Source organism: Ambystoma mexicanum, chromosome 9 (genome assembly GCF_040938575.1).
Source record: "Ambystoma mexicanum isolate Mex_15411 chromosome 9, UKY_AmexF1_1, whole genome shotgun sequence".
In the NCBI taxonomy this organism is placed as follows: Eukaryota; Metazoa; Chordata; class Amphibia; order Caudata; family Ambystomatidae; genus Ambystoma; species Ambystoma mexicanum.
Genome location: NC_090931.1, coordinates 1070634866 through 1070655215, shown reverse-complemented (window position 1 = coordinate 1070655215; position 20350 = coordinate 1070634866). Strand labels below are relative to the sequence as shown.

General features: G+C 45.5%; 1 protein-coding gene across 4 annotated transcripts in view; it reads left to right on the top strand.

Annotated features, from left to right (window-relative positions):
• The window catches only part of TANC1 (tetratricopeptide repeat, ankyrin repeat and coiled-coil containing 1), a 2406012-nt gene that overhangs the window by 691698 nt on the left and 1693964 nt on the right, over positions 1-20350 (top strand). For 3 of the 4 annotated variants that reach the window (XM_069616375.1, XM_069616376.1, XM_069616377.1), the window contains one exon: positions 968-1072. The exons of the other annotated variant lie outside the window; for it this stretch is intronic. In XM_069616375.1, coding sequence (XP_069472476.1) covers positions 968-1072 — 105 coding nt within the window. The remainder of the gene's footprint in view (positions 1-967; positions 1073-20350) is intronic. 4 annotated transcript variants of the gene reach the window in all.

Below are 20350 nucleotides of genomic sequence, written 5' to 3'. Positions count from 1 at the left end.
TCCCTTGGGGAGATGAACATGTACTTTCAATCCCATCCAAACGCTCAATGATGGAACCAACTGTTACAATTACCAACTCCACCCCGCGCCGTAAAAAAACACTTTAACAAGCACTGATGAGTTAGTCAGAATAGGAGCCTTGCTGGAGTCTTATTCGTGAGAACCTCTAGGTGGCAGCATTGCTCACATTGGGTTTCGGAACACGAATGCACTGAAGCATTTTAATGTCTTGGTGATTTGTTGTACTTTTCTTGTCTCGGGGCTTTAAATGTTGGCATGCAATTCAAACTAAAAGGGCTTCACCCCTTCCAAAATGAAATTGACTTGGATGATCATAAAATACAAAACTGCTAGCTCAACGCATTCCCTTCTCTTCCAGAAGTCTTCATTTATATTGCTGTAAACGGGCACAAGTGACTGGCTTTCATCGCCGATTGTTTTGCAGCGACGTTTCCCAAGCCCTTTTAATCAAGTCGCGTATAATTGGTTGTATGAAATACCCGCCGTTGGAGGACTGCTCCGCCACTGAAATATTTACAGTATGCAGTTTGAGACGGCGAAGTATTTTTAGCCTCCTCCGTGGTTACGCGACCGGCGTTGTCCGCTCCGTGTTATTGGGATGCGGAAAGCGTTTTTAATCACGAATGTCCGGTCTCGGCGATGCCCGCGCCACAGTTTTTCTCGAAGCCTCCGATTGGGGAAGTAGGCAGCGCGCTAATTGCTGGCGGTCTCGCCCGGAGTCTGCATTTCGAGCAGCCGTCTTGACTCTTGTGGGAGCCGCATTCGCTGACGGCACAGACACACCGTGCAGTCGCACTCCACTTGCCTGCTCCTGCCCCAGTACAGTAGCCTGGTGGTTGCTCTCCGTCCCTGGGACTTGTCTGAAGTTTGACGCATTACGTACTTACTGCGCAGCAGCATCCCACCTGGAAATAATTAAGATTTGCTGAAATTGTTCCCGTTTCAGGGCCAATCCGGAAAGCAAAATATGTGGAAAGCCCCAGAGTGCCAGGAGAGGCTGTCGCGATGCCATTGAGAAAAGTGCCGGAGCTCAACGAAGCAATCCAGAATGGTAAGGGCCCTTTTGCTTTCCTTTGCCGGTTCCTCCATACATTATTTCTCATTTAAAAGTGGGAATTTCATTGTAACATTAATTGGCGTGGAGGGAATGTTGGTTTAGAATTTACGTTTTTTAGTGTGAAGCCTTGAAGCACAGTACATGTATAAATGTTTAATACGTTGTTGTAACGCTTTGTCTGCCTTTCATTTTGTAATGTTGTGAGCTGTAAGGCCAAGGTATAAGCAATAACACAGTCCTACTACGAGAAAGCAGTGTATATAGAAAGCCAATAAAACCAAGAAAGTAGTTCCTTGTGTTGGTAATGGGGCCAGCTAGCTCGCACCCCCGGGGTTCAATTAATATTCCTGACAGTTCTCGGAGTGGAGCAGCACTGTCCACCGTACTGCATGAAACATTTTCTCGAGAAAAAAAGCTTTTGACGTGAAAGCAGATCTATACTTGTATGTGTACACACACATACATGCAAATGCGCTACAGTCTTGTCCATGTTGTCGTTTGCTTTAAAACGTTTTAGTGCCATTATTTGCATTGGGCTGGTTATTAGCAGAAATAACCTTTTTGTTTTTTTTTTAATTGAAAAGACATTCTGATTCTTAGCCTCTCCTGCTTGGTTAGAATCATGCAGGCAGTTTGTGTGTAGCCGAGTATGACCCGTGACCTATTGACCTTATACCTACTAGCTGGTACAGTACATCTCATAGTAGGCATCTGTGTTGGAAGGAGAATGAACAAAGGCAAGGTGACCAGACGACTCCATGTCACCAGAGCAGCCCACATTTTCATCCTTGCGATTTTCTTCAATTTCTAATGCATTCTGGTGTCTGACTTGAAAATAATGCATTTAGACGCATGAAAGTAGGGATGTTCAAAAGAGAATCTTAGGTCTGGGCTTCTGGTGAAATGGAGCATTCTGCGCCATTAGCCCTATGCCACACCAGCTCGGGGGAGTCTTTCAAGGGCTTCCCTGAGCTGGCGTAGTGGGAGAAGTCAGGGAAGGCGCCCTTTTGTTTTTAAATGCGCCCACAGTGGCTTGGTGCATTTTATAACAATAGGGTGCTGATGCTTTGCATGGGACAGGAGTGATGCGGTTTTCATTAGAATAGGGCGCTCATGCATGTGATCTAGTGATTAACTCCCTCCCACATTGACTAGGGGCGTGCAGGGAGTGCCCCATTTTTCTTTTCAGACTCAAGAGTAACTATTCCTCAATATCTATTACATGTTGTAGATCACTAAAAGATTTCATCAAAAATGTTACTAAGGCTATTATTAGGGACACTTGTTGAGTTGTCATTAATCTATGCCACAGATCTGGAGTTACTACTGCAGAAACTGAGGGCACAAATGGTCCGAAGAATAAGATTAAATACAAAACTGTTGGTGAACAGTCAATGACCAAATGGTAAAGGGTCTCTAAGCAGTCTAATTTACAAAGCTTACAATTACGAAGTTGCTTCAGGATTATCAGTCGAGGTCCAATAATTTCCAATGTAGGAAAGCAGTTTAGCCTACATTTAAGATGCCACAAACGAATCGTCTGTGCCAGAAACTTACTTAAGTACAGCCTACTGTCTTTAGTTGGAGCATAGAAGAACCCATTATTATGGTATATTTTTATCCTGTTTAGAGCTTCCAAATCAGTTGACTTGTCCCAACGTTTTATTTTATTTTTCATACTCTCGAATAACTCCAAGATTACAATATCTGTGGCCTCCATGAACTGTATGCACCTTATCTCATGATTACATAAAAAGCATTTCCCCCTGCTTCATCATCTCCCCTAAGTATGATCCTAAATGCAGATATTTGATAGACCTCATTTTCTTATATCAAATATTCTTAAGATATTGTGCCCACCACGATTGCAAACCTAATTACAACTATATGACACTAATGGATGTAGATCTGGGAAGGCCTAAAACTTCTTTCAAAATTCTACCTTCTAAATTATCGAAGTACTTTCTAGTGCTCAGAGGGCCAACTCCACTCCACATAGCACTATAGGGGTGACTTTAAGACAGTAGCATTCTATTAGGAGTATTTGTGAAAAAGCACATAGCTTGCAAGTAATGCATCATCTCACTTTTGTTTCCATACTCAATTTCAACCGGTCTCCCACCTTTGAATTATTTATGGGCCATACATAGTGTTTCCCACTTTTCTTCCTGTAGTAATGAAGGATTTCCTAGAATTAATCGTCAATTTACAGTCCCTTAAGTATGCAGTCATTCCATTCAAGGATCACTGCATACCAGCCAACAATAAAATTAGTCTGCATAAGCAATGTAGTTGGCTCTTCGTCCTGTGCATTTCGGAGGATATCCTCCCCCAACTAATGAGTTTCCAATAAATCTGCTAAGTAAAGATTAAACCAAGGGGGGCAATGACGCAGCCTTGATGATCTCCTGCCCTCAACGGTATCGCTCCAGAAAGATCCCCTCCCGTATTCAACCTAACTCTAGCCACATTGTTGGAATATAACATCTTTAATAATCCCACTTCTAGCCTCCACAATCTGTTTAACCCATAACAATCCTATGTACACGTTATCGAATGCAGAGGAGAGATCAAGTCCTGCAACATACGAAGTTCTCCCCGTACTACCCCCCACTTGTGCCATACAGGTTGATGGGGTCAGACCTCTCTCAAAGGTCCCGATACCCTTCCTGTATCCAGTCTGTGAGGGGCTAAGCCAGTGTTTGAACCCGGCCCACCTAGTTAAGTTCTGTAGAACCAATGATGCAAGGATTTTTGAGGGCATATTTAAAAATGAAATCGGGTGAAAGCTGGTTGGATCTTCCCTTTGACCTTTCTTAAAAATCAGTATAAAAGTAGATTTGCACCAATCGTCAGGAGTAATCCCTGAGTCAATTATTTGGATAAGCAACCGATACAGAATATCGGCCCATAGTACTTCCCTATTTTTCAACAGGCTGTTAGTCATTCCGTCTGAGCCGCAAGATCTAGAATCGCTTAGTTTTTACTATCATCATATCAATGTCTAACTAGAAGTTTCGTGTCTAAGGAATACTAGACCTGCTGTTTTCATGTAACGTTACCGTAGGGTCCGGCATCATCGTACTTACTGGTAAAATATTCAAGCCGCACACCCTCTGACACACAAGAGGACTGACTCTCTATTTGAGCAGCGTTTCATTTCTTCTCCTGCTGTCCCCTCTCCCCTTTCCGTGGCTACCTCGCCTCCCCTTCTGCCTCCTCCTTGGCTACTGTGCCTTCTCCTTCCCTCTCTGCCCCCTCTCGGGCTCCTTCTACACCTCCGCAGGGCGTACCTCTGATCTGTACCCGTCCCCGGAAGTCCTTCAAGGGTGGCAACCTTCTCCGTATTGCCACTCTAAACTCTCACTCTAACATTCCTCTGATATCTGCCACCTTTTGGAAGAACTTGACCTCTATGTCCTCGGGTTTACATGGTTCACAGCGAGCTCTGTCACCAGCTTTGACACGTTCCGACCGAACGGCTAAATGATCCTCTTCGCGCCCAGGTCCAACCGCGCTGGAGGGGGTGTAGCCCTGATCTTCCCCGAGTGGATTCCTCCCTCTGTCACTCCTACGCAGGCCTACTCCACTTTTGAATGCCTCATTTGCAGTCTCTCTTTCTCTTTCTCTCTTTCTCTTTCTCTCTTTCTCTTTCTCTTTCTCTTTTTCTCTCCCTTTCTCTTTCTCTTTCTCCCTTTCTCCCTTTCTCTTTCTCTTTCTCTTCTTTCTCTTCTTTCTCTTTCTCTTCTTTCTCTTTCTCTTCTTTCTCTTCTTTCTCTTTCTCATAGTGTAGGGCACACTCTGGATGTTCTGATCTCCTCAGACCTTCCCTTCCTGTCTCTGTCCCTCTCTCCACTCCTCTCTCCTGGAGTGATCACTTTCTCCTATCTTCCCACCTCACCCTCCCTACCCCTCAGGCTACGCCACTTCCATCACTGCCGTCCACCTTCTCGGTCATCCGACGCATTAAGCGTGTGTCAGTTGAGGCTTTCGCTGCTCCCTTCTCACCCCCGCATCCCCCTTTGGCTGACTCTCACCCTGACACAGCCCTCTCCACGCTCCACTCTGCTATATCTGATACCCATGATATCCTTGCCCCTGTCATGAGAATCCGCCTAAAGCCAAGTGCAATTCCTGGTACGACTCAGACCTCGTCATCCTTAAACGCAAGTGCAGGATGGCCGAGAGGAGATGGCGTGCTTCATGTACACCCTCTGACAAACTGGCCTGCCGCCTGCTCCAAAGGCAATACCGGCTCTCTGTCCTAACCAAGAAGAGAGCTCATATCCAAGCCTGTGTCTCTGCGGCATCTAACAACTCGGCTGAACTTTTTAAAATCTGCAAGGAACTGGCCAATCCTGCTGCCGTCTCTACCTCTCCTGTCCCTTCCCAGGCCCTCTGCAAGGCACTGGCTTCTCACTTCATCTCCAAAACTCAGGACATCCTGTCCTCACTCTCCTCCTATCCCCTCCCTCCCTCTACTCCCTGCTCTTCCTCTGGCCCTTCTTCAGCCACTTCTCCTCCTACTTCCTTCTCCACCTTTCCCTTGTTCTCCGCAGACAAGGTTTCTAGACAAGTCTGATCTATGAAAGTCTCATCAAACAGGTTTACCCCTGTTCCTCCAAAACCATCAAGGACCACATCGACTCCCTGGCTCCTGCCCTGGCTGATTTCTGCACTAGAGTCTTCCCATCCTCCCTGAAGAACTCCCTTGTACACCCTTTTCTTAAGAAACCCTCTGCCGACCCTTCCTGCCCAGCTAACTATCGCCCAATCTCCATCACCCCTTTCTTGGGCAAGCTCCTGGAGAAACTGGCCATCTCCCAGCTTCATCATCTCCACACTGAATCTGTTGGTTGTCTTCATGACCATCAATCTGGCTTCAGAGCTGCCTGAAGCACGGAAACTGCTCTCCTGAATATCCGTCAAGACCTGCTCTCCGACCTGGAATCTAACACCCCTTACGTCCTCATCCTGCTTGATCGCTCTTGTGCCTTTGACGCTGTTAACTATGCCACCCTGCTCAACCGTCTCCGTGATAACTTGGGTATCACTGGTCAGGCTCTGGCATGGCTGACTTCTTTCCTCTCTGACCGACCCTCCCAGGTCCAATTTGGATCCTTCCTCGCCTCTTTTTCTCTACCTGTGGTGTCCCCCAGGGGTCTAACCTCTCTCCCTGGCTGTTCAACCAATACCTGGCACTCCATGCCCACCGCATCGCCGCCCTCTGCCCCAACTTTCAGTGCTATGCGGATGACACCCAGCTCATTTTCAGGCTATCCGCGGCCACCTCCTCCCCTTCCCTCATCTCTGGCTGTCTGCTATACAGGAGTGGTGTGCCACCAATGACCTCTGCCTTAATGCCAGCAAGACTGAGATTCTCCTCATTGGCACACCCACTCCCCCCTTTCCTGTAGCTCCCTGGCCGGCCTCTCTTGGTCCTCTTCCTGCTCCCACCTGCAAGGCTAAAAACCTCAGGGACATCTTCGACTCCAAACTCTCCTTCTCTCCTCACATCTCTGACGTCTCTAAGAAGTCACACTACCAGCTGCACCTCCTCAGAGGTATTCTTCCTTTCCTCTGCTTCCCACAGAAGCTCACGGTCTCCAGAGCTCTGGTCCTCTCTAGGCTGGACTATTGCAACAGCCTCTTTCTAAATCTGCCTGCTTCTACTCTCGGCCCTCGGCAACTTATCCAGAACAGACTGTAAGACTTGTCCTTGGCCGCAAGTCGAGGGATCGTATCCTCCAGGACTGAAATCTCTGCACTGGCTTCCATTGGCTGCAAGGATTAAGTTCAAAACCCTCTGCATTGTCCACAAGGCCTTCTGGGGCCTGGGGCCTCAATACCTTCAACTCTCTCATCCTACATATCTTCCTTCTCGAGCTCTTCGCTCATCCACCCTTTGTTCCCCTCCCTTGCCTCGTCGCGCCTTGAAACACTTGTGTATAGGTGCGTTATAAATGCCATATCGTATATAATATCATTCATTTTAAGTTTTCACCATATCTATTTTACAGCCAGTCAGGCCTCCAGATAAGGTGCGTACAAGGCCTTTTTACGCATGAAAATCTTGTAAATCCAACAGCTTTATTATTTTCGTGTGTACATTTACACACACACGTTTAGATCAGAGGGCAGTGCAAAGGTCTGGTTACTTGACAAACCACAAGGCATCTTTTGATTGGATAAAAACCTCTGAAACAGAATGCATTTCTCTGAAACCTTTCAAAAAAAGAAACTGCACACTGCGATAAAAGGAATGGGTTATTGCCATTCAGCTTCTGCTCTGCTGCTGCTCATGGAGCAAACAGAAGCATTGTGCATATTTAGTTTCCTAGCATTATAGGATTGTAAAATTACTAAAATGGGAAAGTTGAAATTGAGAATTAATAGAACAAATAATGCTTTTTCCCCCCCTAAAAGCAAACCAGTATTGCACAACTTGTATTTTTCTGAGTTTCTGTGCTGTGTGCATAATCATGTGGAGGAAGATCATGTTCACGCATAATTTAATTTAAACTCCAATTATAAAAACTGTGTAAAATTATGACTATGCATGGTCTAGTTTACATCCATTCAACCTTGCAGTCAATGGGGTACATTACTATAAATGGTCAGTGGCAGCAGAGTCTTTGCTCAAGGGTGAGTGATTGTCATTACACCAGTCACAGGTGTTCTAGCCTCTCAAATCTTCAAGACTACAATTAAAACATCCAAAACCTTACTCTGCAGGAAGTGCAAGCGTTGTTAAAAAACGAACAAATGAACGTTTTTTTGTAATTGAAATAGAAACTCAGCAAAACCTGTTCCTGTGATAATCCAGATAGGAATTTCACTTTATGTAGTGCTTCATACAGGGCTCGTCCAGCATCTAGGCACTGTTTTAAACCTCAGCCAATAAGATAGTTCAGCCGTTTGAGCACCCTTTGCTGCGATCTGTGCGTGATCTGTAGTAGGTTGCAGGTTTCGAAACCCGGCATTGCCAACTGAGCCTTTCATCCTTTCAAGGTTGATAAGAGTACCAACTTCGGTTTGTTGAGAATTGTGATAAATATGTTCTATGTACAGCGCTATATAAATAACCATTTGACCATTAGATTATGTATAGAATTTAGCATGGATACCTTTCCTCTTTGCACTGCTGTATCATAACATTGGCATAGCATTAGGTGGTAACAGCTCCAGGAAATGAGGACTTTCATTAAACATCAAAAGACAATTCTGCTATCGAACCTCAAAACACACAATACAGTTCATGTTTGCTTTACTATTGAATTGGCTAGGTTTAGAGAAATAATGAAAAGTGTATTCTGTCACAATGCAGAAAGCTGCAGCATAGTAATGATTTCCATACAGTTTTTGTACACATCGGCTGGATTTCACTTATATTTTACTCTCTTGCAAAGGAGAAAAGTCATTTTTACTCTCTTAAAATCACATTTACTCTCAAAGTTTAAAAATAGGAAGTAAAATACTCCCACCTCAAAATCTTATCTGGAGCACTGCAGCCAGTTTCTAGGCGTAGTCGCTTTTTGAACCTTTGAATGTGAACAAATCTTCAGCCTAAATGGGAGTCGAGACAGTTTGCTTAGCAGGGTTGCCTTAAGGCATCGGAATGAGTGATCTGGAACAGTCAATTAGGCAACCCTATCCATCAGTAATTAGTAAAACAACAATGTTTGAAAAAAAATGCCTGTCAACGAGCAAGACCCGTAGAAGGTGCACATAAATAATATATTTAGCAGAGAGAAAATGTTTACAAAATGGGTAGGAGGGAGAACATCTAAAGGGTTTCAGGGAGAGAAACATCCCCTACATCCAGGAAAAAAAGAAAAGCAGGCATTGACAGCCTACAGTTTTGTCTTTTGTACAGGCCTGGGATAAGCATTTTCCATGCATTGCCATATTGGTACTACCTTGATGTAAAACAAAAACTAGAAAATGGTGCGATTATCTGGGCATAAAATAGCAGTGATTGGCAAATGACTGTCTAACAAATGTACACATGTCAACTGCTGGTTTTTATCAATGCTTGATTTTAAAAGGTCTTCAGTTTTAGGAACATATAAATGAAGGGGTAGAAGGCACCCATGCCAAGCTAGCTTTACTACACCATTGGCACATTTATAGCAGCAATTAAGCCATTTCATCTCAGTAGACTTCTTAGACATAATACTGACAGGACAAAGTTTGATGTTACTGCTTAAGAGCTTGTTCGAGATCCCTTAGAGGATATGTTTTGGGTGGGGAGAGGCAGGTAGTAGATGGGAACGGCCATAGGGATTAGAATGGCCTTTGGCAGCGACTATGTGGGTAAATAACCGTGCATTCCCCCAAGCTGTCACCCATCACATGACATCTCTCTCCTAGCTATACTTAAATGCAATAGTTTCAGTTTATAGCCGAAGCGCTACCTAATAGCCAAAACTATAAGCCAAATGATGTTTCTAGAACAGCAGTGTGAGAATTCAGGTCAGGTGCAAGATTTCTCACAAAGTCCGGGAGTGCCTACTGTGAAGAACAGAGCTATCTGGTCTCTCTTTAGCAGCGTGACCATTCAACAGGTCACAGTTGCAGCATGTCAGAGGGTCCTATTGTGAGTACCAGAGCCACCTGAAAGTGTCAGGGGCAGGTTAAGTGCGGATGTCGGATTGCAGTTTTGTAGGGGAAGTTTCCTTTTGGCTTTGCAAATTAGCTCGTATTCATTTATGATTCCTGCAAAACTTTTATTTGCTTCTTGTTCTCCTTTGTCAGGGCCTGCACTGGCTCTGCTTCCATCAATTCTTGGAGCTTATTCTGTCTTCAGAGTTGCTTTGGGGAGAGGGGTTTCTGAAGGGGGAACGATGACATGAAGATGTGTAGTCCCTTGACCAAGCAGGTTGTTGCCTTTTCAGGTACTGATTGGACCCCAGTTCCGAGTTCACACTGCAGGTTCTTATGGCGAGCTTCAAGTGGCACAGATCACAGTGCATTATATTGTTAATGCTCTGCCTGTTTTGGTAGTATTGAGCCTTCTGTTGTATTTTGATTTTGCATTTCTTGACTCCTTTGCAAAATATTTGTGATGTCGAGTTAATGGACTGTTAGGGATCCATATACTTGCAAATAAATGATTATGAAATGCGTGAACACAGAAGCTGTGAGCACAGAAAAAGGGGGGGTGGTATGTCTAACCATCACATAAGTTTGCCTGAGTGGACTTGGTGGTCTAATCACCCATTATATTAATGGATTTTCTTCATTCAGTTAATCTTCTCCACCTGGTATATCAGCAGTCTTCTCCCAGTGTTTTATATAATGTAGTTTCTCTCGATATTTGCATGACAAACTCAAAATTCTATTTTTACCCCACATCGGTTTATCAATGGAAAAGTAAACTGTTCTAGGGCTCTCGACTCTGGGGCAAATCCTCAGATAGCTATCCTCCTACATCCTGCAAGATGCACCTACGATTCATTTAGATTTCCAACTCTGCAGTAACACCTCTGGTTCTGGGGCACCAATTTCCACAACAGTCTGCAAGCGTGCGAAGAATGGATTGAGTTGCCAAACCACCCGCTTGTGTGGATGCAGGCTAGCTGCCCTGGATCTATGTGATTAAGTTGCAGCGGAATTAAACGCGGCTGAAAAATGCAGAATGTTTTGCATACCAAACATGTTGAATTTCCTTATTCTCTCTACCCACCATCCATTTACCCCTTAAAACCATACCTTTTGTAGGGAAGGCATGGTATCACAAGTAAGACACTGACACAATAGCCACAATTTGTAAAACCTTTATTGAAGTTTCTGGGATTGGAAAAACTCCTACTTTGCCCTGAAACTAAGTTGGGAGTAGTTGCGACCGTCAAACGATAAATAAAAGTCCTAGTGGAGTCTGTCACATCAAAATGGTCTATGCTAACAAAACCTAATACCTGCCCTATCTCTTGTACACAAAGTGTATAAAGGAGAAATGTATGTAAGGGAAAAATCAGTGTTCAAAAGAATAACTGTAGCTGAATCAGCTCTCTGCCCCACATTAGACCACACGGATTAAGGTGGTCCCTGTAGGCAGGGTGGCACGCTCTGGCTTGGGTTTTGAACACAATAAACAGTTCCAAAACGTGGATCGAGGCCCGCCTGGCCTTCCATGTCAAAGTCTCTCTTTCCAGACTTCAAAACAATGTTTCAACACAAAGTTCACGCAGGCCTCCCTCTGTTGGGATCAGAACTTTTCAGAATAAAGTTCAACAAGACTTGTAAGGGGGCTCCCTTCCCCAAGCTTATTACACTTCGGGTCTCCCTCTGCCGGGCTCAGACCGCTTTCTGATGTTGAAGACTTTCAAATGTGCATGGCTTTCTTTACAGACATGCGCAGGACCACTTCGACTACAAGTTCAAGGTTCAGCTTTCACTCTCCCCTTCTCTAGGAATTAATTTTGCTTACTTTGCTTCTGTATTAAATTCCCTTTATCATTTTTAAAAAATGCACCTTTCACAGAGACTTTAGAGTGGGCTACTTCCTTTTTCTGGACCACTGTGATTTCACAGCTGTCCTTCAAAGTTCATTCACATGATTGCCTTTCTTCGCGTCTCATCTACACATGTGCAGCCTTCACTTACTTTATAATGTTGCCACTTCAGTCTCTCAGGTCGCTTGCCAACTCATCGCTGTGTGAGTTTCTTTCTTGGTTTTCCGATTTTCAATTCATGAGTCAAGGTTAGTACCACAGGCTTGGCCTCACCTCCCCAATTCTACCGTTCACCCGGGAGAGGCGCTGGCATCCTTGAAACACAATGCCTTTAGATGTGAGATCTGGACTTCTCCACGTGTCTTTCACGGCTTGTCAGCTGCAACGACCTCCAGTAGGGAACTCTCGTACTTTGGTATGTCGCTCTGCTCCAGTAGGTTTGCCTTTGTCCCGGAAGTGCTGCTCGTACTTGTTCCGCCTTGCTCAGAGTGTGTCTTTAGGTTCTGCCTTTTATCTGTGTCAGGAGAGCTAATTGGTATCCGGTGTATGCACTTAGTCAAGGGCCTGACTTTGCCTGACACGATTAACGGGACATGTCCAGTACGATGTATGAGAGTTAATCATGTACTCTGTCACAGAGAATCCTAAAAAATAGGAGGGGTTAGATGAAGGAGGGATTGGATGAACAAAAAAGGGGTGGAATATGGCGTCACACCATCGGCTGCCTCACTCCCAATCCCTCTCACCCAGGTGTTCCTCCTGCACTGGTCCACCATCGTGGTCTGGATCCAAAGGCGATGGGCGTGCCCTGTCCACCTGAGAAAGAGATCCCTGGGGACTAGCGGGTGAGACACCCTCTTGTTTCTCACACTAACTACCATCACTTAACCTTCTTTCGTCTCCATGCGTCAGGCTTCTCCCTGCGACGTCCGTTCCAGTTCCCAATTATGGGATGGAACATCCACCGCAGGGCCCCTTCTCTTTTTTCCCTCTTAATTGTCCCCCACTTTACATGTAATGGAAGCGGGGGACAACCCTGCAACCCCCGAATCAGAATGTCGAACAGAGGGGCGGGGGCCACTTGTTTCACAATAATTCGGGGGCTGCAGGGTTGTTTCGACTTTATTCGGTCCAGATAAATACAGCAGCAAATGAACATGGTTGAAAGCCCACGTTCATGGGATCTGTTTATAATATTTATTTGTTTGGCTATTTTGCTGGTGTAGTTTCACGTCCACATTGATTAGAGACATTGGTCTATTGGAGGAGTATAATTGGGCATCTTTTCCCAACTTGGTGATATTCTCTAACAGAAGAGCTCCTCATGCTTTGGTACCAACAGAGCCGGAAATGTCTTATAAAAAATGTTTTCAACCCATCATTCCCTGAGCTTTTATTTATTTAAAATGTTTTGATTGCCTCGCTTATTTCCTTTCTGGAGATTGGGCGCTCCAAGGAGTCTCTTTGTGCACCTGTTAACTTCCCAATAGGGGCTTGTATCTAAGCAGGCTTCTTGGTGTTTGGAGGAGTGATGTTCTGCTGAGTACAGCGTGGTGTAAAATTCCTCAAACATTTTTCTCTTGGCCTCCTCCTTCCCTACCAGGCATCTGTCTGTTTTTCCAATGAATGGGATGAATGTTTTATGCCTTTGTTCCCGCAGTTGTCGCGCTAATATTGCTCCACACTTATTATCATGTACGAAGAATCAGTGCTTCGCTATTAAGTATGGCTTCCTGTTAGGATATTAAGTTGTCCGCTAGCCATAGCTAATTTCATTTTTTTTTATTTGAGTAATATGAGCCAATAAGTCTTTAAATGCAGTACACCCACATCAATAAATGATCACGTTATTAACATCAATCTTAATCCCCTGGTTAACCATGCAATACATAACTAGACGCTAACATTACTCTTCATTGATTAAAAAGCATGCTAAATCACACTAATCTTAGTTAAAGAATAATGCTAAACTGCATAGTTATTAAAAGGTAAGGATATCTAAGACGTCTTTGATGATCAGCCACATTTTGGTAGTATGATAAATCAATGGTACCTGGTTGCCCATAAATAAGGATTCCCAAGTGGATTAGAATCCCATATTCTTATGAAGCTAAGCATTTCCCTTCTAAGGTTGACTAGACTTTCACATTGGAGGATTGCATGCTTGCTACTCTCCAGCAATCTATTCCCACACAACCTGCATAATCTATTTTTTTTTGCCCAGGCACCATCTGGACCCAAGTATCTGAAGGGTATTAACCTGATTGAACTTCAACCGTCGATATTCAGCAATGATCAGTTTCGGGATAATCATTTATATAGCAGGGGCACGTAGAGTTTTTGTCCAACTGTACGATTAACTCTCCGCTGTGTGATTTAGTCACCAAATCAACTCCAATCTGCTCTAAATCGGTTGTGTAACAGCCTTAGTAGTGATCTGCTTGAAGTGGGAGTAGGAAGTGCAGATGGGGTCAGCACAAAAGTATGTGCTCCAATGTCTGCCTTCGTACATCAGTGATTTTAGACACATACCACTCAATCCACCCACATTAATGTGATTAACCTGCTGTAGGATAAGCAAGGTATTCTCTGCACTATTTGCCATTTTCCAATAAAAAAGCCGCTCTTCGCACTGCAGCAGCACAACTACTGCTAGGAACCCCACATTCGGCTAGGATGTATTCTGCTGATGAATACCTAGTGCTCTTTGTGATGACTTTTGAGACCTGTTCCTTCATTCTTTTTTAGTTGATTTAACTGCTTTCACCCCCAGAGCCATATAGCAACAGTGATCGAATTTTAGCTTCTGTATCTGGAGGCAAGAGCCAAAGGGGTAATCGCTGTGTTTCTGAGAAAACTTGAGGATGCCACCTAGCTGTTGCCTAGACTTAATCTCAAGTTTCTCCAGGTGGGCGACCCATTCCAATTTACAATTACCTGTGATCCCTACATACTCCTAGTTTGGCTCTATGTCAAGCAGATTGATCTGGAATTTCCGCCTAAATGTTTTGTGATAGCATTTATTACGTGATTTGAGGATCATTACCTTAAACTTGCTAGTATTAATGGTCAACCCATTGTTGTGGGAGAAAGCCGCAGGTCTGTCTAGTTGTGTTTGAAAGCCTTTGCCGTACAATTAAGTAGAACATGATCGCCTGCGTAGCCCAGCCACTGAAGACGATTTTAGCCGAACCTCTGCGGAATAGTTTGAGTTAAGTCAGCCGTATATAGGTTGAACGGCATGGGGGCAAGAATGCACCGCTGCTTAAGGCCGATACATGTGCGGATAGTATCACTAACCTCACCAGCTCCAGATGTCCTAACCTTGACACTGGTTTGGCAATGCAGTAGCACAATCATCCCGCGTAAGCCTTGCGTTATGCCCCAACTAAGGAGTTTGAGCCAAAGGGTGCCTCGCTGCAGTGTGCAAGGCAACATTAAAGTCAATGGAAGCCATGTTGACATTGTTTCAGAACATGCAGGAATATTCAGTTATGGAAATCGGTGCCAAGAGATTAGCAGAGGTGCCAAATCCCTTGTGGTAGTTTGTTTGATTCAAGGGAATGATGTTCTAGTCGCGAGCCCAGTTGTGAAGTTTGTCAAGTAAAATACGAGCAAAGATTTTTTAAGCTGGATCTAGCATCAGTAGGATGCGATAATTAACTGGGTCAGCATGGGCACCCTTCCTGTACACCGGTATGATGGTGCTGCTCAGCCAAGATGACGGAAGCTTGCTACTAATAGTAATGATTGAGAATAGTGAATGCAAAAGACTACCCCACCAATGTGGGTCCAGTTATTTCTTTTTATTGATTTTAAAATAATGGAAAATCACAAAATCAAAACACAGAATCACAGAATAAATAATGCAAAGGGCTAAAGGCCCAAAAGCCGTGATAGATCATAAAGAAAATACAAGATACTAAAGCTCCCCCGTGCCCGTGGAACGGACGTTACCAGAGTCCTGGGTAATGTGCGGGCTAATACAACAGAGTGAAACAAATATTTATACAGATAGTGGTGTCAGTCTTCACTACCCAATCTGTCCCATATCTTCCCAACTTTGAGGGGCAGCCTCAGGAACTGTACACACAGTATTTAGTTGCTCTGCAATTAGCCATATCCATCACTTATTTGGAGAATTTAGACACCGCCTTTGCCCCCCAGTGCATGGTAACGTTCCTCTTGGCCACTTTCAGTGCGTTTGCAATGGATAGCTTCTCATACTGACAATAAGCCATATTCCCCCCCATATACCCAGCAACATCAGTGCTGGTATAGCAGATACTGGTTCAGACACCATGTGGAGATTTGATCAAAACCCTGCTACAGAATCTTCGTACGCTCGCAGATAGTGTGGTGAAATGTTCCCAGACCAACGTGGCACCTCAGACAACTAGAGTCCGCTGCGCGATTCCACCAAAACGTTTCTTGGGTGTAGTATATTCTGGATATAATATTTAACTGGATAAGTCTAAAGCAGGATGGGATCGCAATCTCCAACAGGTCAGTATATACATTGGCTTTGTGGAAAACCTAGGGGTATTCTCATATCTACTCCCCTGGGATCCTCTATGCAGGTGGCCAGGGAAAGGCCATCGCTTTTGGATCCAACCCCTGGGGGCGGACATGCAAGGGAGGATCACCTGGATAGAGGGTCCTTGTGGATTGGAAGTTGGATGCCCATAGGTGAGACACGGTATTCCATATTGTCCTTTCCGTAGATTCCCCTGTACCAGAGAAGGTTATGGGATACTGTTCATCTGGTTCCATGGTTTCTGAGAAAGGTAGGAATCCATATCACTCCAGATATGTTAAAAGGAAGAGAAAGGTTAGAGATGAAATACCGGGGAATACATCTCAGTATCCTCCTTATTCTCAGGATAGCCAACCTGATCTTTCCCCGACCCTTTGAATCATTATAAAAATGTTTCGCTTCACTCCCCCCTTAATGTGTATAACCATACTGAGACGAGGATGAAACAACTAGGAGATGTGCAGATTGCCTTAATTGCCTATTCAACTACTGGGACAAAGAAGAGACCTGAAGGTTTTGCATGTCCCGTGGATGTGCTTAATTATGGTCCGGCAAGTGAGGCGAGGCAAACTCTTGACTCGCACCTGAAACCTGTTGGACAAGCCCAGGTGCATAAAAGGTGGAGTCATCCACAACTGTCGCAGAAGGACCAGAGTGGAAGCCGTGCAGGAACAGAAGCCGAGACGCCAATATGCCACAAGAAACCCTGGGAATCCCACTGGAGGGTGTATGCTAACTGGAGGTCCCAAGCCGGGATAGGCGAGCAGCAGGAACTGCAGGAAGGCGAACGCGAAGCTCAGCATAATAGCCGGCGAGTGCGAAGTGGAGCGTGTGGCTATTTGGCTGTCCTTGGAAGACGAAAGCAGAAAGGAGACACTGATACTGGGTAAGTGTCTGGGACACTTAAAATACCCAGGGCGCTCAAAGCAGACTGAACAAGCAGTAACAGTCAATTGAATGAAGCAAACTACATTACTTATATTGAATTCCAGAACTGAATGAAAGGAAAGAAAGAAACAAACCATGTTACTTATAATAAATACCGAACTGAATTTAATAAGCAACAGTAACCTTGCGCATTGAATAAAACTAACACGTTGCTTATATGGAGCGACTGATAGACCAGGTCTTTTACAGACTGCCCACCCTGGATGACAACGACTTTTTTTAAGCTCATGCCAGTTTCGTCTGAGGTAGTTGAAGGTTAGGAGCACTTTAGGTCAAAATGGTCAGTTGAAATGAATTGTGAATTGTCGGAATGTGAGTGGGAAAAGTTATCTAAAGAAGCGACCCTGATGAAATTGGATCTCAAACTGAGGTTGATGAGACAAAAAAACGATGTCAGTTATACTGGACTGTGGAGAGAAAGCAATTGCTAGGTCTCCAGGATGATGATCACTATTTGGGTTGTTGGGAATGGAGAGGAAACTGTCTACACATGTTATGGAAATGTCCTAGAGTTATGTTATTTTTGAGAAAAGTCCTTGATCGGATTGAATTGGTTGTGAATACTGCGGTTTTGAGGTGCTCCAAATACACGTTACTGAGGACGAGTAGATTCTATATGGGAGTGGACTATTATTATTCAAGGATGTGGATTGTCAGCAACGTAGTTGGTGGTTGCACAAAAACACATACTAAAAGTATGGAAAACAAGAAAAAGCCACACATTGATACTTGGTTCAATGAATTAGTTGTACTATCCACATATGAAAAGGTGATGTTTAAAAGACGAGAATGCTATGACTGTCAATATTTGGACATTCTCCAATGATTTATATGGTGAATCTGATGATTGATTGTTTAATGGTTCTTAACTATATTTGTGCATGACTAGCGCTCTCTCTCTCTCTCTCTCTCTCTCTCTCTCTCTCTCTCTCTCTCTCTCTCTCTCTCTCTCTCTCTCTCTTATATATATATTTCTGAGGCTTGTGGAATCTGCTTAGATCACATGCTGTGCATAGGCCGACATCTAGTGGAAGCTGCGGAGTATTACAGTTTGTTTTTCGAAACTCGAAAATGGGCGTCGACACAGGCGTGCAAGTAATACTATCCCTAGTGTGACGTCCACTGTACCCAAGATCCCTCACGCGCCTAGGATCCTCAGATTGTTTTTTTCCGCCATACTGGTCGGAAGCATCTTGCGGAGTCCCCTGGCCTTAGCCTTACTTTTGCTAATTATTGAAGTTTAAAATTATTTATTGACATCCTTCCCCACCCCAACGTCGACCCTCGACACTGGCTGGAGAAGACATCGACCGTCGGCTGCTGCACGACGGATCTGGGCCTCGGAAGGCCGCTGGCCTTGGCCCGGGCCTAGTAGGCCGCTGGCCTCGGCCCTGCAAGTAGGGAGAGTGGGGGGTGGTACATACTCTTCACTCTTGGTATATAGGTACACCTTATATATTTCCAACACTTACCAGCCCGCTGCCTCAAGGTGCGTATGGAGGGTACCCCTTTCCAATTCTGCCCCAAGTGCAACCGCAAATACCCTTGGGTCGACAGGCACGCCACATGCAATCTCTGCTTGCCGAGGGACCACCCCGAAGCGAACTGCAGAGCGTGTAGTAGGTTTAAGCCTAAGACACCTAAGGACCGTTCGACAAAGCGTTGGGCCCACCACGCCAGGCAGGCGGCCATGGCAGCGGAGGGCGCCTTCAGCGATGGCAGCGACGCCGTACTTTCGGACGGCGAGGGCATTACGGCGTCGAAAGACTGCCGAGCGCAGGTCCCCGACCTCGGAAGGTTGTCCGGCAGGGCGGCTATGGGGAAGACCCCCGGCGACGCAAGCGCTACACACCCTACACACACTAAGCACACCAAGTCCAACCGAACCTCGACAACGTCGACTTCTCGGAAAGAGGCACAGATAGAACGGTCCGACTCGGTGTCCTCTGGGCGCTCTCGATCGAGATCGCCTCATGACGCAAGGCAATCATCCACTCTTGCCAAGAGTGCCTCGCTCCCTAGATTAACGGAAGTTCGATCGTCGGAAGACGAAGACGACTTCCACCCCCAGGCTGCGCTCCAGGAGACCGAGGCCGCAGTTAACACCAGCGAGGCCCCACGCTCGAAACACACAGATACCTCTCCCGACCCTCGACGCCAGGCGTCGAAAGTCTCTGGGGCCTCCAAGTGGCAGGGAAAACATTTTTCCACGCACGGGGAGGGGGGGAAACAGCGGAAAGCACAGCCTTCCACTCCTGTAAGACCATCCTTCCACCCTAAGCAGACAGACAAACACAAATCTACTGGGACATCAACATCCAGCAAGGGTACCCTTGATAAGTCCTCAAAGTTGCCTACTAAAGTCATACCCTGTTCCAAAGAATGGTCCAGTGAAGACATAGACAGGGTCATGTCAAGGATGTCTTCCTTAGCTGTTTTTTATGACAAAAACCCAGAACATTTCCTTTCGTATGACCCGCAAGGGGCCACACCCTCAGGCTCCTCTGATCCTATCCCCCTAAGTAAAAAGGCCCGGTTCGAAAGACCTGAACCCTTCGAGGTGCAGCCTTACTCTACTCCATACTCTACTCCACACCCCAGATACCAAGGACAGCCTTTCCCTGAAGGGGACCAGGAGTTTAACATTATGGAGGAACAAACCGGGACTGAATACTATGCGGATGATGAGGACCTGGAGGAGGTAGAAGATGAGCAGGAAATTTACAGAGTAGATTCCCCGGTAGAGAGCGAAGCCCCAGTTACCGACTCGCCAGTTGATAACCAGCCCCTCCTTAATGAAGTTCTCGCTCGCGCAGCAGAACATTTTCACATCGACACCCACGGTGTACAGGAGGAAAGGTACTTCGCAGAAGAGTTGGTGGGAGAGAGGAGGCCGGTCGCTCAGACCATCCCTATCCTTAAATCCATCCAACGTAGAATAGATCCATCCCTGGTGAATCCCAACCTCACCAGAGCCGTCAACCCCAGAGTCGAAAAACTTTTTCGGGCAGCCCAGTCTGACCCTCTTTATATAAGAGGACATCTTAAACCAGACTCCCTAGTGGTTACCAACACTCGGAAGAGGGCTGGGACACCCTTATCGTCGTCAGAAGCTCCTCCCGACAAGGAGAGCAAAAAACTGTATGGGTTTGGCAGGAAGGTAGCCTCAACGTCCGCCTACCAAGCAAGGATTGCAAACTCCACCACCCTGTTGGCAAGTTACAACTGCCATCAATGGGAAGAGGTCGCGGCGCTCATAGCCTCTGCTCCTGAACCGTTAAAGGGCCAGTTGGCTCGGATCTCGGCAGAAGGGAGAGCCGTGTCTGGTTG